General features: G+C 37.2%; 1 protein-coding gene across 1 annotated transcript; it reads right to left on the bottom strand.

Annotated features, from left to right (window-relative positions):
• Positions 1-211: 211 nt before the first annotated feature.
• On the bottom strand, positions 212-22,374 carry CFAP418 (cilia and flagella associated protein 418). The gene is made up of 6 exons (XM_059901973.1): positions 22,143-22,374; positions 17,360-17,447; positions 13,943-14,007; positions 13,341-13,406; positions 5,461-5,556; positions 212-1,751 (listed from the first exon to the last, which is right to left on the bottom strand). Exons 1-6 carry the CDS (start codon positions 22,301-22,303, stop codon positions 1,598-1,600), a joined length of 630 nt encoding a protein of 209 aa, XP_059757956.1. The 5' UTR covers positions 22,304-22,374; the 3' UTR covers positions 212-1,597.
• Positions 22,375-22,429: the final 55 nt, after the last annotated feature.

Below are 22,429 nucleotides of genomic sequence, written 5' to 3'. Positions count from 1 at the left end.
AGGCATGCGGGCTTCAGTAGTTGTGGCTCACGGGCTCTAGAACGCAGGCTCAGTAGTTGTGGGACACAGGTTTAGTTGCTCCGTGGCATGTGGGATCTTCCCGGACCAGGGCTCAAACCCATGTCCCCTGCATTGGCAGGCGGATTCTTAACCACTGCGCCACCAGGGAAGTCCCCCACTATGTTTCCGATACAATTACACTGAGATAAAATTTTAGGGGGTAAAAAATTTTTATTGAAAGATAAGATTGGTAAACATATTCTTAATACAAAAATGTGAGCATCTGCCACAATGAGATTTATCCTGTTGGAATACTAGACTTACTGGAACAACTGATACACATATGCAAATGTGTCACAGTTAGGAGAAGGAGTTTAATGACCAGATCTTTCTTTGCTTGAGTAAAATGGCTGGAACAGATTCAGTATAAGACTACGCAGATCATAACTTTGCTTCAGTTCCTCCCTTTCAGCAAGCCTTGTGTCACACATTTGAACAATATATTAGACACATGCGGTAAAGAGCTTCTGGCAAATTGGAATCTCTTGATGGGGCTGCGAGCTGGTAATTTTGAGGTAGCCGATTTTCTGAATGTGTTGCTATTGTAGGGCTCCTCAAGTCTTAGTCATATTAAGAAGGAGCCCAACAGGTTACCTGTTGGTTCAGCTATGCTTTCTTTTTTCATGTATTCACCAATAAACAGCATGTCAACCTGATCCTACCAGAAAAATCAACAGGTTGCCTGAGAAAATACCTTACTTGCTGTTCTCTTTACTTAATGGAGTTTTAGGGCATTAAAGGCAAGAAGGTACTTGGAAAATCCAAAAATGACCTGTCTGTATTAGGATTTTTCCTTGTACTTTTGGGTGCATCAAAAAACCCCACTTTTATATAGCAATGAATACTTGCTAAAAGAGCAAACTAAATAACTTCTGATATCTAAATGAACAAAAGGAGGAGAAATAAGCTAAAACTGGTAATATATACTTACTACTGTGCATAGTATTGCTTTGAATTGGTGAAGTTAGATCAGATACAAGGCAGTGTTTTCACCTACAATATACCCAGACTCCCGAAAACCCTTCAATTAGCCACAGATCACATGGTTTCTGACATGTCTAAATTATGATCTTTGCTAACAACAGATCTGACTGGAAGAGGTGACGTGTACACCCCTCAATGACCTCTCTGCAGGGCCAGCTTTATCCCCTTTAACTGCTGTAACGAGGAATGTTTATGCTAAGTATATTAGCAGTCAGTAGTACTGCAGTTGCTACTGAATGGCTATATATTTGTATGAAACTCCACAATTCAATTTCTATTTAACAGGGGACAGGCTAGCAAAGAAGTATTTGGATAACTTGTTACCTTCCTTACTAAGTGAAATGTCCATATATCAAAAAGGAATAATTCCAAAATGTTAAAGCACATTATCTTCCCAAGTCCATTTGGTCTTTGAAAATTTGTACAGCCATTAAATGAAACTTCCTGTCTTTTCCAAAGGGCATGATACTATGTACCTTTACCTAAATATCGTGGCTATTAACAGAGACTGTTCTCATGGATGCATTTGTCTGAATGTGGAAAGTCTGCATTCCTAGTGTTTACCACAAACCCAGCGAAGGTGATGATCCGTCTGAAGGTCAGTCAGCTCTCCAACAGTTCTCCAGCTGCACTGGCAGGCGTATGCCCGTGTTCCTTTCTTCTTTACCAACTTTGGTTTTAATTTGTGGAATTCTGGCATATTGTTCCTATTAGTAAAACAAGAAGGTTTTAGCATAGTTGCTTTGTTCAGTGCTTAATGACTTAAAAAATAAAAGAAATTCTAACTGCTTTATTTTCCTATCTTCACAACATCCAAACACTAAACTACCTGGTGTTCTCACATGAAAAACAGAAGATACACTTTGGTGTTCTCTTTCTGAGGATTTCAATGTTTTTAAATGGCAATCCTCTAGGTCTGTTTATTAAGGCTGTTGTAGAACACAGTGACCTAAAGAGCTGAAGAATTATTGATCTGTCTTATCAGAGACTACATGATATAAGAATAGAGTGGAAAAGATGGTGGTTCATCTCCTACCTCAAATACTCACCTGTGCCATATTTTAAAAGCCTGCAATGTGGCAAATGGAGGGCATATAAGAGGCATAAAGATAACAGGCTTCTGATGGGTTAACTATAGAAATTTTTCATTAATAGAGAAAAAGTGCTTGTTATTTCTATGTGCTGAATTCATATTATATCTCATTTGTTTCAGTGATCTGCTTATTTACGTATACTACCAGAAACAAAACAAATGCCTATCCTGAAATAAATGTCAGTAATTTTAACATAATTAAATCTATGCACACATGAAAAACGATAACCATCTGACTTGATGCTATTATAAAAAAGACTGCAGAAGTTAAATTTAATTAATAGAAAATCAATTATGATTTTCATAATCCATCTACTGAATTTATGTAAATATTCCATGACAAAAGAAAATGAAAAAATTCAAAGTGAAGTGATGAAAAAATACATAGTGAAATGATGAAATACAGTATAAGTATTTTTAAAAAAAGAAATACACTGTTAACTGTTACTTGTTGATGTCACTGCAACAGAAAGCAGGAAACAAAGTGCCCTCTGGTGGCCAATGGGCACCACATTCAGTACTGCACAAAATTCAGGCACAATTGAGGTTAGACCCTAACAAAACCTAAGAGATTTTCCAGGCCAACTGTCTGACTTCAGGAAACTGAGACTTTGACCAGCTGAACAACTTAGCTAAGGTTACAGTGAGATAGGGGAAGAACTGAATGAATAAGTTTTACTGCAAAGAAAAAAGCCGAACAAAACTAAATGTGTTTAATGAAAACTAAATGGCTAAATGAAGGACTGTACTTTATTCAATCTACAAAATATTTTGACAAACTTAACATGTGATACTTGATTGAATACTTAGAGATCTCAGGAATAGGAATCATGAAAGCCAAGGAACTATCAATAATTAATACATTTCAAGTAGTGCATATTTTAAAAGCTGAGAAAGAAAATTTCATTATTTCCCATAAAGCAAACACAGTTTAATAGAAAAATAAGAGCATTTTATTTAGCTATTATGGCAGGATGGTCAAGTATAGCTTATACTTCTTTTTGAAAATTCTAGAACTTGTCAAAGCTAGGATACACTTATTGCCCTCAAGTGTTTCATCTCCCCTCTACTTTCAAGCAGATCACATCTTCATTCACAAAATCAGGCAGTGAGATGTGAAAAGGCCTCCATTTCCTAGCTTTCCCCTTGAACACATCAGTATATGACCTCTTTCCACCCAGGCACAGAGATGGCCTCTTCCTATCCAAGGCCCACTTTTCCATCAGACCCCAAAGCCTCCAGGACCTTGTTACTCACATAACCTTCCCTTCTCTTGTCTTCCCCACCCCCCCCCCCACAATATAAACATCAAAGCATCTCCTATCTTTTTTTTTTTTTAATATTTATTTATTTCTGGCTGTGTCAGGTCTTAGCTGCAGCACGTGGGATCTTTCACTGAGGCATGCAGGCTCTTCGTTGTGGTGAGCGGGCTTCTCTCTTGTTGTGGCACATGGGCCCCAGAGCGTGTGGGCTCTGTAGTTGCGGCATGCGGGCTCTCTAATTGCAGCACGTGGGCTTAGTTGCCATGCGGCATGTGGGATCTTAGTTCCCTGACCAGAGATCGAACCGGCGTCCCCTGCATTGCAAGACTGATTCTTAACCACTGGACCAGCAGTTAAGGGAACCACTGGACCAGGGAAGTCCCAGCATCTCCTATCTTAAATAAATGATCCCTTAACTCTGCATTCACTGACAGGCCTCCAAGTCACCTTTCTGGGTAATATCATCCAGTTTCATGGTTTCATCTACCACTTTACAGTCTACATTTTTTTTTAAAAATTTATTTATTATTTACTTTTGGCTGTGTTGGGTCTTCGTTTCTGTGCGAGGGCTTTCTCTAGTTGCGGCAAGCGGGGGCCACTCTTCATCGCGATTCGCGGGCCTCTCACTATCGCGGCCTCTCTTGTTGCGGAGCACAGGCTCCAGACGCGCAGGCTCAGTAGTTGTGGCTCACGGGTCCAGTTGCTCCGCGGCATGTGGGATCTTCCCAGACCAGGGCTCGAACCCGTGTCCCCTGCATTGGCAGGCAGATTCTCAACCACTGCGTCACCAGGGAAGCCCCAGTCTACATTTCTTATCTGAGCTTCAGAACCCCAAAGAGTACGGGCTCTTGACCTGGGATTTTGGGACCGCGCTAGGCTTTATTTGGGTTGGGTACTATGAAATCTCTCAAATTGTAATTTTTCTATGTATTTGCATATTTAAATTTTTCTGTGGGTATGTTGAGAGGATTCAGATTTTCAGAACAGTTCTTGATGTGAAAAGTTTAAAAACTCTTACATTAACACTAGAGGAGACTCCTAGAGATTTACATGAGAATGGATGCCAGAGAGGTGTGAAGAAAGCCTCTCACAGTTTTCTTTATGATACTGAAGAGTGCTGTAATAATTCTGATGACTTGTATCTGAAAATATAGTCTTTGCTTAGGCACAGGTTTGGGGGGCCAAAAATGCATGATATATGTACTTTACTAATTTTTAGCCCTTAATTTTTATTTGAAAATGTGAATGTATAGTTCAAATACATTTTTATAACTTAAAAACATTAGGTATTCACTGAGTATTTAAGGATGTACAAATTACAAAAATATGAGTAAGACACTATCCCAACCACGAGGAGGGAGGCAGACATATACCAACCTAAGATATTTTCAGTCTTTTATTACAGTAAGTGCTATAACAGGTACAACGTGCTGTGGACACACGGGAGAGGATGAGTTTACTTCCAAGTTGAGAGAGTGGTAAAGGAATCATAGAAGATGAGCAATGAACCATACCCTGAGGGACAGGTAGGGTTTAGGTAGATAAAATGGTGGGAAGGTAGCCCAAGAGGTGGAGAGTTTATACTAAGTCATAGGGAATGGGAGCATTGTTTTGATGTAGCTAAAATCTTGCAAAGGTGAAAAGTATACTGTGGAAAGACAAACAAAGCTGGGTGATAGATGGGGACTGGATTATGGAAGGTCTTGAATGCCATGCTAAGGAATTTGGACATTATTCTGTAAGCAGACGGGTTTTGGGCAAGAGGATGGCATACTGAGAGTTATGCTTTAATTCTCAGCAAGTGAAGGGTGGTCTGGAAGAATAGAATGTACACAGGAAAATCAGTGAGGAGGCTACTTCTGAACTCCTGTCCAGAAGTAACATGTCCTTAACTAGGCTGACAGCAGACAGATGGAAAAGAGGAGATGATGTGAGAAGTATCAAAGAGGTGGAGGCCACACAATCTGGCCAAGGCCACCAAGAGGCATTACTGCACAATAAGAAATATAAAGTTGTATATTAAGTACATTTTTCACAGAGTAAAGTTCTTTAGAAACATACCTGAAAAACAGATAATCACATGATTTGTCCCACCCATAGTCATCGTAGCTTACTACCCAGAAATCACAGGCTATACAACGCAGATGGTCACATGCTCTGTTCAGAGAAAAAGAACTGTACGTTAGAAATTACTGGTAAGTTAAAATATGGAAATATGCTGATTTATTCATAGACTATACCACATATTACAGATTACTGAGTAAACAACAGAAAAGTAAAGATGAATCTGATTATAAATTTTTATACTATTGGTCTGATTACCTATTTGAACTTTCAGGTCAAATTTCTGCACAAACCTACCTATTTTACTAAGATCTTGCATACTGATACATACATGCACACATGTATATTTACATATATAAAAGAAAAAAAATGGATGTGTAGATCTTTTAGTTCAATGGTTTTCAAATTTGTCTGAGGGAGATCTTCACTTAAGCTACCTTCTTTACGTGTTTCCTTTCCTAATGAAAATTTCAGGATGCCTCTATCACAGAATTTGCCACATTGTATTGAAATGCTGGGACAATATCTTACGTGTGCTGGGACAATATCTTATTTGTTTCTGTTTCCCCATTACTTGGCATTAATGTATTCATTCACTCACTTAAAAAATATTTACTGAAAGCCTACTATGTGCTGGTGAGATTCTGTCCTCAAACAGCTTAGATTCTAATTCGAGAAGAAATAAGCAATACTCATAAATTATGTAGCATGTTAGAAGGTAAAAAGTGCTTTAAATGAAATAAAAAGTAGAGTCGATAAAATTGGAAGTACTGGGAGGAAGTGTGTTATAATTTTAAATACAATAGTCTGCATAGGCTTCACTGGTAAGGTATATCTAAGCAGTTTCTTTAAGTGGAGTGGTAGTTGGTAAAGGAAGTGGGGTTAAGAGAAGGTTATATTTAAGAAGGAAAAACAGCAGATGTGTATACTGATGGCAAAGATGCAGTGAAGGGAAAAATGCTGCTGATGAGAGAGGGTAGAACTGCTAGAACGATACTCAGCACATAACAGGTACTCAGTGACAACCTGAGGAACCGAAATGCCAAGCAAATCTCAAAATTCATATAGTACATAGTAACTTCAGGAGTAAAATGATAATATATGGTAAGAATTATGAATTGCTGCTGCAAACCATTTGACTTGTATAATAATTGTGATTTAAAGATTCTCCATTGTTTGAAGTATTTTAAAACTAGAATCAATATAGATACATTTGATCATCTAAAAATTAAAAGGAAATAACAAGAGCTTTTAAGACACCAAAAACAAAGTGAAAAGACCAATAATAGAGTGAAAGAAAACATTTTCAACACATAGTCAAATACTTATACTGATAAAGAGTGCTTACAAATGACAACAAAGAAAAAAAACCTAAAAATATACTCTATGTCACTAACATAGGTAGCATAGATTAGTAGTTAAAGAGTATAGACAAGATTGCCTACGTTCAAATGCTGATTCCCTAGCTGTGTAACTATAGTCAAGTAACTTAACTTCTCTGTGACTCAGTTTCCCTATCTGTAAAATGGGGATAATAACGCACACCTCATAAAAGAATTATGAGGAGCTAACCAAGTTAATATTGATAAAGTGCTCATGACAGTGCCTGGCATACAGCATTTATTAAAAAGTTAAAATACTACAAAAAGAATTAAAATTTCAAGCAACCATGAAATATATATTTAAACCAATTAAGTGAGCAAAAATTAGCACTCTCAGACATTTCTGGTGGGTATGTGAACTGCTATAACCTTTTGGGAAAAATCTTGGCATTATTTTAAGATTAAAATTATACCTAGCTGCTGCACTAGCAATCCCATTTTGGGGAATATATTACATATAAATAAAAGCACCAGAGTATAGGCGTATATCTCAAGAATAATTCCTACTGCAGTGCTGTTGAAGTGGCAAAAAACAGGATACCACCTGGATAGCTATCAAAGAGGGAAAAGACTGAATAACATTTATACTATGGAATATTAGGCAGCTGATAAAAGAGTTAATTAGATTTAACTGCTGACACAGAGGTGCACAAGGCAAGGTACACAATAACATATATAACATGATCCTGCTTTTATAAAAACGACCACCCAAATTTTCCTGTATAGGTGTTTATAATAAGTTTGTAAGAACATGGAGAAAAATGTGGAAGGTAATATACCATGCAGCTATCACTGGTTGACTCAGCAGGGGTGGGAATGGAGAGGAAGGAAGGAGAGTACTATCTTTCTCCTTATACATTTTGACTTTTAATTTTTTTCAAAAAGCATATAATACTTCTGCAATTAAAAAATAAAATAAAATCCATCACTATATTTTTTTTCACTTATTTCCCTCTAAAATTCAGACAACTTAACTTCAAAATTGTAAATATATTTTGGCCTGAAAGTTTCTTTGAGAATAAATGCTTTATATTTCTAAAAACATTAATCACAACAATAATTAAACACTTACATGCGAACTTCGTTTGTGCAACTGAAATAAAACTGCAGTATATACATGTTAAAAAAAAAAAGGCAAAAAAAAAAAAATAAACACTTAAAATCTTAAGTTTCATAAACAATTCCATATCTCCTTTTAAACTTTTAGCAATTTATGAAGTTGAATTTGTACATATGGAAATTCAACACAACTACATTTGTACACATTTGAACTTGGATTTTGAATGTACAAGTCAGGAAATGCAAAATGATGGTTCCCAAAGATGCTGTAACTTGCTTTCTTATGCATATGTATTTATTACATGATTGCACAGAGTGTTAACTTTAATGCCTTAATACATATGTGCAATTTGGCTGAATTATTGCTGTTGTGGGAACTATAATTTAGAATTTCCTGACATTTTGTATGTGTAAAATTTCAACCATAATGTTACATACAGCTTTTTAATTTAAAATTTAGTAGTTTATTCAAATCTATTCACACTAACACATTTTCCTACAAACACTGTCCTTTGAGAAAAATAAAACTAACTTGCAGCTAAGAAATCATTCTGCTGCTACGATTCACTCTATTAGACCATTATTATACCAGTCTATGGAATAATCCAGGCTTGCAAGTAGTTTTAAAAATAATGAGGAGAGTAAAATTCAATTTGGCTTGAAAATAACACCTTGGTTTTATCTGTATCTTATTAATGCCACCACGCTTTGCTACTGCTCTTTCTCCTTTACACCAAGTGGGTAAAAGATTCAAATCTTTACACTCTAAAATCATTCGAGATTATTCTCAAACCAGAGCATTATCCAAAAATCAAACAAACATAACACATGAAAAATAGGCAGAACAGACTCGATTTCCTTTATGCCCTAGGCATATAAATCAGTGCTTATTTTCAGGGCTTAAATATATTTTTCTTTTATAACTATATATAAAAGAATATCTAACATAAAGTCATGGTTCCAATGAAAGATAAATTGTCAGGTTTTTCCTCTAAAATGTGAGTAAATACAAACATGGAAGTGTCACCAACAGCTTCGTCCTTTTATCAGGCTAGTAAGTAAAATCTTTACTATTTTAAAGATGTTAGTGGTGGGAATGTCCCAAATATAGCCCAATATAGTCTTCTGCACAGACTCTGGTTCTCAGTCAAATCCTGTCAGATCTACACAGTGGACTGGGGAGTCTTGCTGTTTGGGCAGCTGGAAAACAACAGCTGCAAGAGCAAAAGCGGCTTCCCTCTTACATAAATTATACAAGCTTCTGCAAATTGGTATACTAGAAGGCGCAATGGACTAGGCATCAAGTTACACGTCTGAGTCCTTGCCTTGGGCAAGGCACAGGGCTTGGGAGTCATTCTTGACAACTTTCTCTCTTGCCTCCAACAGCCATTTAATCACTGAATTCTGTCAATTCTATGTTCTAAATATCTCAAGTGTGACCCTTTTTCCCTACAGCCACTGCCACCACTTAGGTCACAGCTGCCATCACTGTCTCTTTCCTGGACCACTGGTACCTACTGCCTGTTGACTGGTCTCCCTGTGTTCTCTCCTATCTTGTCCCTCCAACTTCCAATCCATTTTCCATTCTGGAACCAAAATGTCTTTCTTTAGAAACACAAATATGATTATGTCACCCCTATCTGCTTAAAACAGACCCCAAAACAACCCAATGGCTTCCACTGCTATAAGACATATTTTTCTAAAATCCTCCAGGCGACCCCAAACCAAACGTCCCCTGACTACCTCTCTCCAGCCCCACCAGGAGCCATTCTTTCCCCCACTCACTACACTCCAGCTCACCTAGCTGCTCTCTGTTCCTCCCACACCCCTGGCTCCTTCCAGCTCAGGGATCGTCTAACACGGTGGGTCCTCTGACTCCAACGCTCCCCTGTCTTTGCTTAATTCCTACTTATTTATCATATCATAGTCTGATTAAATGTTATTTGCTTAGGAAAGCATTCCCTAACACTTCATATTAGTTAGGATGCCAATTATCTATGCTTATAGTATTCTGTACTTACCCTTCACATTACATATTATGTGGAAATTAAATAGTTATTTGTGGAATTAAAGTCTCTTTCCTCATCTAGACTGAAAGCTCATTGAGGGCAGGGAAGTGTCTATTTATTTGTTCACCACAATGTGTTCACTCGAAACCTAGGACTTAGCAAGGACATGATGAATTAATACGTGTTTAATGAATTTAAAATCAGTGCCTCAATTTCCTCATTTATAAAATGGGGTTAAAAATTCTTGCTCTATCTGCATCTTGGTTTTTCCCTGTGAAGCAGGTGAACCAATACACATATATTTACAAAAAAGTGCTCTGGACAGTATAAAGTACTTCACACATATAATATTTTACATGCACGTGAATATGTATGTACTTCACACATATAATATTTTACATGCATGTGAATATGGATGTGCTTATCTTTCTGTGTGTGCTGATCTATGTCATGAAGAAGGTGGTCAATGATTAGTATCTTTGTGATGGGTGAAGAAGAAAAGATCTGTGAATATAAACATTTACCTGTGCATATATATATGCAAATTGTATGTGTTTTCCCTTCTCGTCACTGTGCAAAAGGTAGGAACGGGGTCGAAAGATTGTGGCATTCTCATGGATCAATGTTATATAATAGACATACATTGACATTCCATCTGGAACGAGATTCTTCTCTGCTAGACTAAATCAAAGTACATGTAAAAATATACTACATAAAAGAAAATCTTAATAAAATATTTACTCTTGGAAGTAAACCAGAACACACAGAGATATTTCCTGAGATAAAATGGAAAAGTAGTAGAATATAGGATTCTTGCAGCTGAGGTGTAACACAATGAGAAGGCAGCACAAACAGATGAGAAAGACCCACAAATAACTACAAACTAGTGTACCTATAGTAGCTAGCTGACTTGCAACATGGGCGCAATTTTAATGTATTATTTCATTTAATCCTTACAATAACTCAGTTTCCTCACCCATAAAAACCAAAGTTTTTATGGGTGAGGAAACTGAGGTTTTGTAAGATTATATCCCTTCTCAAGGCTTCACAGCTTGTAAGAGGCAGAGTGAATATCTGAACTTAGCTATTCTGTCATCAGAGCCCTTTTTCTTCATGCCCTGGGTATAGTCATTTGTTTCTTTATCAGTTTCTCTACTGGCCAGTGTTTTATCTTTTTTGGTATCTAGTACCTAGGACATAGAGGACATTCAATGAATATTTAAAAAAAGAAAAGGAAAAGGAAGTTTAAACAGAATGACAAAATGAGTCTATAGTAAGTGAATTAAGCAGGTAAGACAGTGGGGACATGCATTAGAAAGGAGTGTCATTCTAGACAGGGAATAAGTGTAAAAGATACTCAGAGGCAGAAAAATATAAGTGGAAAGTAGAAGGATAACAAGTGTTCTAGTGGAAGTAGAGTATCTAGCCCAGGCTTTAACTGGAGGTGAAAGAACTAAAAAGAGAAGAGGAAGAACAAGGACAACAATTTGGTAAAGCAAACTAAATGAGCTTAGAGTTAATATGAGACAGATGGCAGCTCTCATTTTCCTTCTGAACAGGGGAGAGGTGCTCAAAATGTTATGTTAGGTATATTTTCTTTAATGTTCTATGTGGGTGAGACTACAGAAGATGGAAGTGGACGGTAACTAGGAAACGTTTGCCGTATAGCTCAAGGATGACTTGAGGGAAGCCTGGATTTGAGGCAGAGTGGTCTGGCAATGACCGAGACAAATCCAACTGGGTAGACACAGTAAGTCAGGATCGATAAGCAACCAGACTGTATTCTTCTCTAAGGGCATTTTGTGCCTCTAATGCTTTGAATAGACAGTCCTCAACGCACGACGATTCAGGTGCTATCAACTCTTTATTTACAGCCCTCACAGCAGGCATCACCCCTGTGGGCTGCTATAGCCTGTCTGCTGCCTGGTGTTTCTGGTCCAGGCTTCTCCAGATTCCCAGTTTCCCTCTGGTCCTATAGCCCTTTTTTTCCAGGCCTCCTAGGATCTAGGCCAGCTCTACCACAACCCTCCAACAACGTCCTTTTGGATCCCACTTCCATTATTCAATATAATGGTTATCTCTCCTGAAACGTGATCAGAATGCAATCATATAGCTCAGTCTTTTATTTCTTAAAAAATTATCAGAAAATGAAAAAGTGCTTTAGAAATAACTAGACAAAATATAATAATCTAGTTAAGTAGGCCTCTATAAAAATAGAACCAAACTTAACAGGACGGTAAAATGATTTGCTGAACTACTTACAATAGACAAGACATGGAAACAACCTAAATGTCCATCGACAGATGAATGGATAAAGAAGATGTGGTACATATATACAATGGAATACTACTCAGCCATAATAAAGAATGAAATAATGTCATTTTCAGCAACATGGATGGGCCTAGAGATTACCATACCAAGTGAAGTAAGTCAGAAAGAGAAAAACAAATACCATATGATATCACTTATATGTGGAATCTAAAATACAATACAAATGAACTTATCTACGAAACAGAAATAGACTCACAGACATAGAGAACAGACTTGTGGTTGCCAAGGCGGAGGCGGGTGGGGGAGGGATGGCTTGGGAGTTTGGGATTAGCAGACACAAACTATCATATATAAAATGGATAAACAATAAGGTCCTACTGTATAGCATACAGAACTATATTCAATATCCTGTGATAAACCATAATAGAAAAGAATATGAAAAAGAATGTATATATATGTATAACTGAATCACTTTGCTGTACAGTAGAAATTAACACAACATTGTAAATCAACTATACTTCAACAAAAAAAAATTTGCTGAAAATCGATCTGTCTCCCCACTTTACGACAGTGACGATGGAGTAGGCAGGAGTCTGAGGCTGGTAGGGGCTTGGGGTAGGTAGCATCATGGCCATAAGATTGCCCTGAAAGAGGTACTGAGTGAGATACTGGGTGAAAGGAGGGTTGGGGAAGAGACAACAAAAGGAGGGTTTCTCCTTTTGAAATATGTAAAATCAAGAGACTGTGCTTAAGAACTCCCACAGCTTCTCATGCTGACTGGCCAAGGCAGTGTGGGTGACACATCATATAGTTCACCTGTCCTACTCACTGGTTTTCACTGCCTGGAAGGAAAAATGGCAAGGCAGAAGCTCAACTCCTGGTGTCTTGTGGAAACCAAGCTGGGATGGAAGTGATCCAGGCACTTCAAGTGGATCTTAAAGAAGGGTGTCAACACAATGATACCCAACACCATAGCTTTTAACAGCTATCACCCAAGAATAATAAACATTTCAGTAAAGTGTTCTTAGACTGGCTAACAAAATATACCTTTTATTATGAAACAGACTCATGCGAAGATGATAAGAACTATGTTTTAACAGGGTATCAATTTGGAAAAAACTAATTAAGAAAGTATAACATATTTCTGACATCTTACCTCTGTGAAGTATTTGTCCCAATCCCACACGGAATAGCGCTTCCCCCAAGGTATACTGGGCTGCAGCTGGACATGTTCAACAGATGGGAGAAAAATAAAATTAAAACATAAAAGAAACATGAGAAGTTAATTTGGCCTCACTGACTCTATATTCTTGTAATCAAATTGTATATTTTCCTGAGCAAGACAACTATTTCAAGGAAGAGGTATTTATTCCAGGGTCAGTGTGTTATTGGATAAAACCTGTATATTCAGGAACACTCAAGGAGTTAAAATGAGTCACAGAAAAATGTGTTTGCCAAATAATGTAAGGGACAAAGTAAATACTGAAGAATATAACAGAACATTAATTTTGAGAAACCATTCATACTTTTTTTTTTTTTTTTTAACGCAGCAGAAAATTATTTACAATAGCAATAACCTCCCATTCAAGTTCCTTTACACTAAGGAGTCACAGACCATAAGAACACTGAAAATGCTGCTATTGGTCTGTCTCCTGAAAGCCGACCAGTGCTTTGTTGCTCGATGTTGTTAAATGGTAACAAAATCTACTAGACCATGCTCACCAGTGTGTATAATTCACCAAAGCAAACCCAACTTACCTCTTACCAAGGCCTTGAAAGGAAGCTCTGACAGATGTGTTACCTGAAGATTTAGATTTTAATTTCTGTTAAAAAAACAAAACAACAAAAGGCCAAGGGTAACTTAGAGAATTGTAACATGAAAACTAATATTCTTTACTTTATAACAAGAATATTTTTAAAATGGCTTAAAATTTCCTATGATTTTAAAGTTTCTGAAATGAAAACAATGATCAAAACTCTTTAAAGGCAAAAGGGAAGTAGACCTCCCTGAGGAATTTACGAATTACTATGCTAACGTTTAGTCTAGAAAATTGATATACTGCCATTATTAGCATGCTAAGATTCAGAGTCACTTTATAACTCTTCAGTTAATACTAGAGTTCAATGATTTAATATGAAGGAGCTGCTATTTAAAACTTCATCCTGGAAAAATTCAACTGAGGAGTAAAAAAACCTCAGACTCATTTTAAAGGCTGTGAATGGTACTCACCTGAACTAAAAATAAACTAACCAAACTCCTGGGTAACTTCAGGAATATTAATTATGATCAAATGGAATGGTATCAACCATTAGATGTTCAAGGAAAATGTACAGCTACCTAGTCACAACCATACAGTAGTTCCTATATGGTTACATAACATCATCATTAGCAAGCATTTATTAAGTGTTAACTGGTATAAGGTACCAAACAACATAGCCGACCACATACTAGGACCACTGCCAAGGAAAGGAAGTAGGATGGAGAAAAGGCAATTTAAACTATGCAGAGACATGCCATCATTTTACCTAGTAGGTGAGGAAATTTAATGGAGGCAAAAATACTTTACTATTTCTCTTAACGCTTTTATTTGTTGAATAAAACTGATGTTAAACAGAACTGGAAACATTTTTGGTGCATAGCTGAAAAGTAATAATGTGCCTAAGTCTCTTTTTGTCTTTGGGAGCATACTCCATGTGCCATCCAGGCTTGTGTTTACAACTCAAAGCTGGCACACTGGGACATCTACTGCTGTTTCTGGGCTTTCTTGTGGGAGTCTGAGAGTGGTTAACGAACGAAACAACCTGCAACTGATATAATATTGTAAATCAACTATACTTCAATTAAAAATAAAAGAAACACAACAGAATGGGTGAGCAATGGGGGAGGGAGCAATACTCTGAAGAGCATGACCTGGCCTCCAAGGACAAGGTGGGCATGGACTGGCAATTCACAGACACTTCTTTTCCTCATCCAATCAGTGTTTTACATTGATCTGCTTTCCTCCAGGAGTTTACTTGGGTTGCTTTCTCCCCTGCAGGCTGGAAAACTGGATATAATAACTAACTTCAAAAAGGGAGCATACAGAAGAAGTGCATAAAAGCTTATTTCTTCATGATTATAAGAGCTATTTTTGTTTCAAATTAGTGTATCTTCTCTAACACTTCTTTAGAGAAGTATTTCCTTCTCTTTCTGAAATGCCTTGAACTGAAGAGACAGTGCCTCACACACAGATACATACCGTGTAGTGCTTAATAAATAATGAATTGCTCAGATGATCAATGAATAACATCATGTAGTTTTTTTCCTACCACTAATTAAATTAGTATTGCTATTCAGCATTTATGATGCATTCTGTTTGCAGAGTATTCAACACCATTGCTATTGTGTTGACATGTTATTCAACTAGGCCACCAGCTTATTAATTTACCACAGATGAATTGAAAATGTTAAATTTAGAGAAATTAAGATTTTTTAAACTTGGTTTTATTCTTTTTTTTTTTTTAATTGAAGTATAATTGACCTACACCACTATGTTAGTTTCAGGTGTACAACATACTGATTCGGTATTTCTATACATTACAAAATGATCACCACAAAAAGTCTAGTCACCATCTGTCACCATACAGAGCTATTACAGTATTATTGACTATATTCCTCATGCTGTACATTTCATCTCTGTGACTCATGTATTTTGTAACTGGAAATTTGTACATCCCTCATGTATTTCACTCATCTCTCCCACTCCTCTCCCCTCTGGCATAGAGAAATACAAAGCTTAAGATCTATACCAGTCACTTGATTTTTAGTCTGACAAAAAAAGAAGTGGCCCATATCCATAATCTTAACACAATCATTGCCTAGTTATTTTTAGTCCACTGTCTTGCTTTAATCTTCCCTACCTTAAAAACAAACAAACAAACCCTCTTTGCTATTATATTTATTTCTTAGATTGTTTTCCTTGTGGTCCTTGTAATTTAGACTTCCATTTGGTCTCTTTCTAACAAATATATATATATATGTATATAAATAAATCTATAATTCTAACAAATATATTCTGTGCCCACCAAACTGGTAAAAATGAAAGTATATACATTCTCATCGCTGCTGGTGACAAGAATACAAATAAGACAGTCACTTTGGAAAACATTTTGGCAATGGGTAGAAAAGTTGAAGATGAGCACACCTTGTGACCTCCTAGGTTTATATATCCTAGAGAAACTCCTATACATGGGTTAAAAAAAAAAGACATACAAAGATATTTGATGAAGCATTGTTTGTAAGAGCAACAACTTGGCATAATCAAAATGTCTAATCACCAGGGATGTAGATAGATAAACTGTGGTGGAGTTACATAAGGGACTGCTATACATTAGTTAAAATTGTTTATGCTTACATACATATGTAATAAAAGTATAAAAGTATGGATGGAAAGGCTAATGGTTACCTTTGGGAAGGAAGGCAGTAGAGTAAGATTTGGAGAGTTCTTAAACTATAATTTTTATTTCTTTAAAAAAAGTCCAGGGAGTTCCTGGCGATCCACTGGTTGGGACTCAGCGCTTTCACTGCTGTGGCCTGGGTTCAATCCCAGGTCAGGGAACTAAAATCCCGCAAATCACATGGTGTGGCCAAAAAAAAAAAAAAAAAAAAAATCCAGAGGAGCAAATCTGGCAAAATGTTAAGATACGTTCAGTATGACTAGTAAATATATAGGTGGCTGTTATATCATTTTATGAGCTTTTATAAAGTTGATATAGATATATAAGCATTTAAAAATTAAAATACTACCAACTTAACTGATTAGTACATGGGATGAGAGTAATGGCAAAGCATTTGAGATGCTAAGCACATTCTTATAATGAAAGCTGATTTTGGTCTTTTAGAAAAGTATTCTTAGAGTATACAAATAAATACAAGTAACCAACTTCATCTGCAAGTTGACTTTTGTTCAACAGCTTTTCTAATTTCTCATTCTTGCTGAGAAATAAAAAGCAAAACACACAGTTTCTAATTTTTTTTTCCTATTTAAATCTAAGTGGAATAATTTCTTTAAATAATTGCATTTCTCAGAATTCAAAGGACTATAGATACTTGTGTATTCTATAAGTTTTCAGACTATTCTAAACATGTCTTGAGATAATGAAAGAATTACTGTACATTTAGAACATTTGACTTACAAAGCGTTTTTTGTCAAAGTTGGGCTCTTCAAATATTTCGTTAATAAGACTGTCAAGATCATGCTCTTTTTTAAATGTTTCTGTTGATCTGAAAAAACAAACAACAAACAAACAAGAAAACAGCTGAAGCTTAAGTGCAGATAAAGTCAGCCAGCATCAGAAGAGTTTGTTTAAATAAAGTCCATTACTAGAGTTGATAACAGAAGGAGAAATGTGATGTTATTTTTTTCCTACTATGGACAGAGCCTAGGTTTCTTGAGAAAAAAGATGTAGTTCATCAGGTACAAATTCACATGTGTACTTTTACATACTTAAAATATAACATTTAAAGCTGTATGTTATATATAAGAGAAAGGTGGGTATGCACTTTTCTAAATTACATCAATCATTTATTTAAGAATACAAAATATGTACAATTATAAGTAGAACCTGAGAATTATAAACAAAGATAATTTTAATATGTCTAATTTTCCCCTAAGGGTTCCATTGTAAGTCAAATAATCATACCTCTTTACTACAGGAGCCAAAGGTTATATAACCAAATGATCAATTACACACATACACACAAAAAAGTGATATTCGCTTGAAAGAGTATCTCAACTATCTCTTTACCTTCTGCAGGTAAAGCCATCACAGGATTACTGACAAACTGTTACTGCATGGAACTCCTATTTAATAGCTAACATTTACTGAATACTTTACATAGATGAAGATATAGGGACTGAGAGATTCAAAAACTCGACCAAGTTCATATAAACAGTGGGAGGAGAGGCTTGGAATTGAATCTAGGGCAGTCTAGACACCTAACACTAAATGAGATTAACTCTCTTTAGAGTTTACGTTACAGATGCTGTATATCATTATAACTTTATAACTTCATTGGATCATTATTTGTTTTAAAAGACAGGTTTTTTAGACTAACTCTCTATTTCTAGAAACATATTTGCTCCGAAATTGTTAACATCAGGATTATAGCCCTTCTTTGATACTGCTTAGAGTAAGATAATTAACCTGATGTAAGAAAACACAGAGGCTACTGCCTAACACTGAAATGTCTGATTCCATCTATGTCCAGGCTTTGCCTCTTTAGTTTTTCCCTTTCTAACTTTTACCCTTAATATCTTCCACTGTATACTGGTTTCTTCCCAAGTATGCTAAGTATCATTTCTTCTTCAAAGAAACATTCCAAAACCCCTCTTGAAGTTGCCACCCTATTTTACTCACTACTGAAGAGTAGTCTATATCCATTGTTTCTACCTCCTTACAAGTACATTGGATTTAGCATCAGCTGGTGATCTGGATAAGGGTTTCTTAACCTTAGAAATACTGACATTTGGGACCAGAAAATTCTTTGGTGTGTGTGTGTGTGTGTGTGTGTGTATGTGTGTGTGTGTCACAGTGAGAGGGGCAGGCTATTGTGCACTGTAGGATGTTTTACAGCATCCCTGCTTCTACCCACTAGATGCCAGTAGCACACCCTTCCCCAGTTGTTACAATCAAAAATGTCAAGACATTGCCAAATGCCCCTTGAGTGGTAAAGTCATCACCTGTTGAGAACTACCCACCTAGTTTAAATTATTTAACCTCTCTGAACCTCAGACATTTTATATGTAAAAAGGAAGTCTAGACAACTATTTAAAACTTCTTCCAGGTGTAATATTCCATCTCTGGCCTCTATATCCCTCAACAATAGTGAAACTCTTTTTTTCAAAGTCACTACTGCCCAAATCACTATATTCAATGGCCTTTCTCAGTTCCAATTCTCTTTAATCTTTCAGAAGCACCTGACACTTGTGTACCAATTCCTTCAATTTCTTTTGTGACAGCAGGTTGCTAAGATGTCCTCTAGAAATTTTCTCCTCTGGTTTTCATGATGTACTCTCTGGGTTCCCCTCTCTCATGCAATTTCACAATTTCAAGAATCAGATGCATTCAAACTTTACCAGTCTACTCAGTACTGTTAGGGATCCAAACTATCAGCTTACATAAGACTCTGGTCTGTTATTAGATCACACAATTTCATGATGCCTACGTTTGCCTATGCTTTGCTACAGAAATGGGGAAAAAATGCCATCATTTCATTGAGAAAGCATATAAATTTTAAATGACAGTATACTTTTTGTCTTTTGATGCTGTAATACAATAATCTTAATCAAAGGTTAATAAACATTTATTGGTTCCCTACTTAACTTTGCTTCCTATATTGAATCTTGATTTAAGATATAGTTTCTGTCAAAAATAAAATACATAGTCTAAATAAAATAAATGTAAACACTTGAAACCCATAATTAAATGTGAAAGGTATACATAAAAGCTTAAATCTGGATGTACAATGTCCTGGTAGACTTGGAAATATGAACTTGGGCAAGCAACTATTTTTCTAGGTCTTGGTCAGTGAAATGAGGATAATAATAGTATTCACTATGTAGGGATGCAGAGATTAAATGAAATAACACAATAAGGCATATAAAAAGGACTCAATAAGTATGGGCTATTATTATAGCTATCATCTATGAGGTTATGATATTATCTCTAAATATTCCCATCTGTATAATCCTGAACCACTTTATTCTTATTGCAGTTCAACTCACATCAGTCTTTTTTTTTTTAAAAAAAACTAATCATATATTTCTCTTTATCATTTTGAACTCTTCATCAAGTTGTATATGTTCTGACCATTTATATTAGCAGTAGTTCCTGGTATCCAGATGCGGCATGGTCATTTATTATCTGCAGAGCTATCGTTTTTAAGGGACAATTTCAGTATTTTAACTCTTTTAAGAAAAAGAGATACAGGCTATATCACTACACAATTGGCAGGTAGTCTCCTATTAATAAATTCATAATGTAAATCAGTTCCTAACTTTTAGGTATCAATTTTGGCTCAGGACAAAATTTTAATATTTGACATTATATACTACATTTGTTATTAAGTTTAGGGTCTTTGTTGCTGTTTTTTTGCAAAATTTACCTTTACAACTACAATGCCAAATGAAGTGAATGACAACACTTGAATTCAACACATGAATGACAACAGTACTGGTTTGTTACAGCTTCTATAAATGTATTATTGAAAAAATCTGAGGTAGTTAGGTGGGATGGGATGCTACAAGGATTATGCATGGATTTTAGCAGTATAACAACAGGCTACGGAGAGAGGTACAAAAGGACCTGTGCTTGGAGACGATCTGTCCACCTTAGTAACCCTTTCCATTTTCAGCAGCCTGCTCCAAGACATCCTATCCCTCCGTGCTAGTTCTCCTAAGATGAATAGGCTCTGGAAGGCTCTTTGATAAATTTTCTCCATGCCCCAAAGGAATAAACAAAAAGAACAAAAGAACTTGCAAGGTAACATTGTTGTAGGATAGGAATGGTAGATGTGCTGGGAATGAGTAAATAAGAATGTCCAGCATTCAAGATAATAATATACAAATTAGTGAGAGTGATATTTGCATAAACAGTCAAATGAGCGTTAGCCCATTCAAAGCGGTCATCTTTTTGGCCGAGTCCCCACTAGGGATGAACCCATGCCCCCTGCATTGGGAGCTCGGAGTCTTAACCACCGAACCGCCAGGGAAGTCCCCAAAGCAGTCATTTTAGTTGGCTCTACAGTTATTTTTTCGAATGCTGCCAAGTACTCGACTAACTTTTAGAACTTCTGTTTCTAAATTTTAGACTCTTTTCAATGTTTTTATCTTCTGAGGGTTAATTTTTATAAACAAATGTCATTAGAGGTAAGTCTTGTAAATTGGGTAGCAATGGTGTTGGGTTCTGGGAAATCACACACAGGTGCGCAAAAACAAAACAAAATCCACAGATGCAGCCATAAATGAACAAGATTGATTTTCTTGGGTTGTTCCAAAGCTGCCTCTGTTTAATTCCACAAGCGTCTCCAAGAGATTCAAGCAAGAGTTACTGCAGAGGCTCCCAAGCCAACACTTTGAAGGACAATACTCATTCTGGTAAAAATTTTGGTTTTTTGGAATTGAGGGGGGAAGTGAGATAAAGAAGAAAGTCCTATTATTGAATAATTACACAGAAGAAAAATGACTGACAAATTTGAAAGATACTTTTTTTGGATCAAAAACCAAGACTTAAGAAAATTCCCCAAATTTCAATTTGGATGCCTGAGAGCCTCTGGGACCCTTAGCTGGGGCCGTGGGGAGAAGGAAGGTGGCTGGATTAATAAAGACAATGTTACCAATAATTAAACCTTTTAATCTTAAATCTAATCTCATTCAATTCTCTGAGCTTAAAAAAAAAATCAACTAATGATGGAGCAGAATGGAATCGTTTTCTCCAACAATTGGCCCAAGAATTGTTCTGCCTTGGGAATGGGGTCCCAAGAGGACCAGAGGCAATAAGATGAGGTTCTCTGTGCGGGCACCTCAAAAGCGGAAGAGAATCGCTCACGCAAACGGAGGCCCGGGTCACCGTGACCCCCTCGGGGCTCAAGAGGGAGAGCCTAAACTGCACCCCCCCTCCCCCATCGGAACCCGAGTGAAGCCGCGGGCTCTCAGAGGCGGGGCATCAGCGGGGCCAGTCCTCTGGGGCTTGCTCGGGGGCGGAGTCTGGCCTTGGGAAGAGATGTTAGGATCCTCCAGGCTGGGGAGTTGAAGTGTGTGCGGCCCCGGAAGTGGGGAATTGAGAGTCTGGGCCCTAGCAGGGAGAGGAGCTGGAGGTTGCGGGCGGGGGTACGTTTCTTTGGGTCCGGCGGCGGAGGGGTGGCTTTAGGACCTGAAGCAGGCTTCACCAGAACAGCCCACCCCTCCCGCCTGTTAACCTGAGATTCTCTTTCGCCTCGGCTCGGTTCCGGTCGTTGCTGAGGATGCCGCCGCCACCGCCTCCGCCTCTGGGCCGTTCGACCATACCCAGTCTCAGTGGGTCTGGTCTGCAAAACTTGGACTCGACCTCATCCAAGAGCTCGTCCAGGTCCTTCGCCATCTTGAATCGTCATGTCCTTCCCCTGCTCTTGTAGCTACAGCACCGTGTGGTTTCCAGGGGCAACGCGAGGAGCCGCAGGGCGCGCTGGTCGCTCCCGCGCATGCGCGAGCCGTTCCGAGGCTGTCC

The sequence above is a fragment of the Balaenoptera ricei genome, chromosome 17 (genome assembly GCF_028023285.1).
Source record: "Balaenoptera ricei isolate mBalRic1 chromosome 17, mBalRic1.hap2, whole genome shotgun sequence".
Taxonomy (NCBI): Eukaryota; Metazoa; Chordata; class Mammalia; order Artiodactyla; family Balaenopteridae; genus Balaenoptera; species Balaenoptera ricei.
The sequence above is the reverse complement of the archived record's forward strand: the minus strand, read 5'-3'. Positions and strand labels throughout refer to the sequence as shown.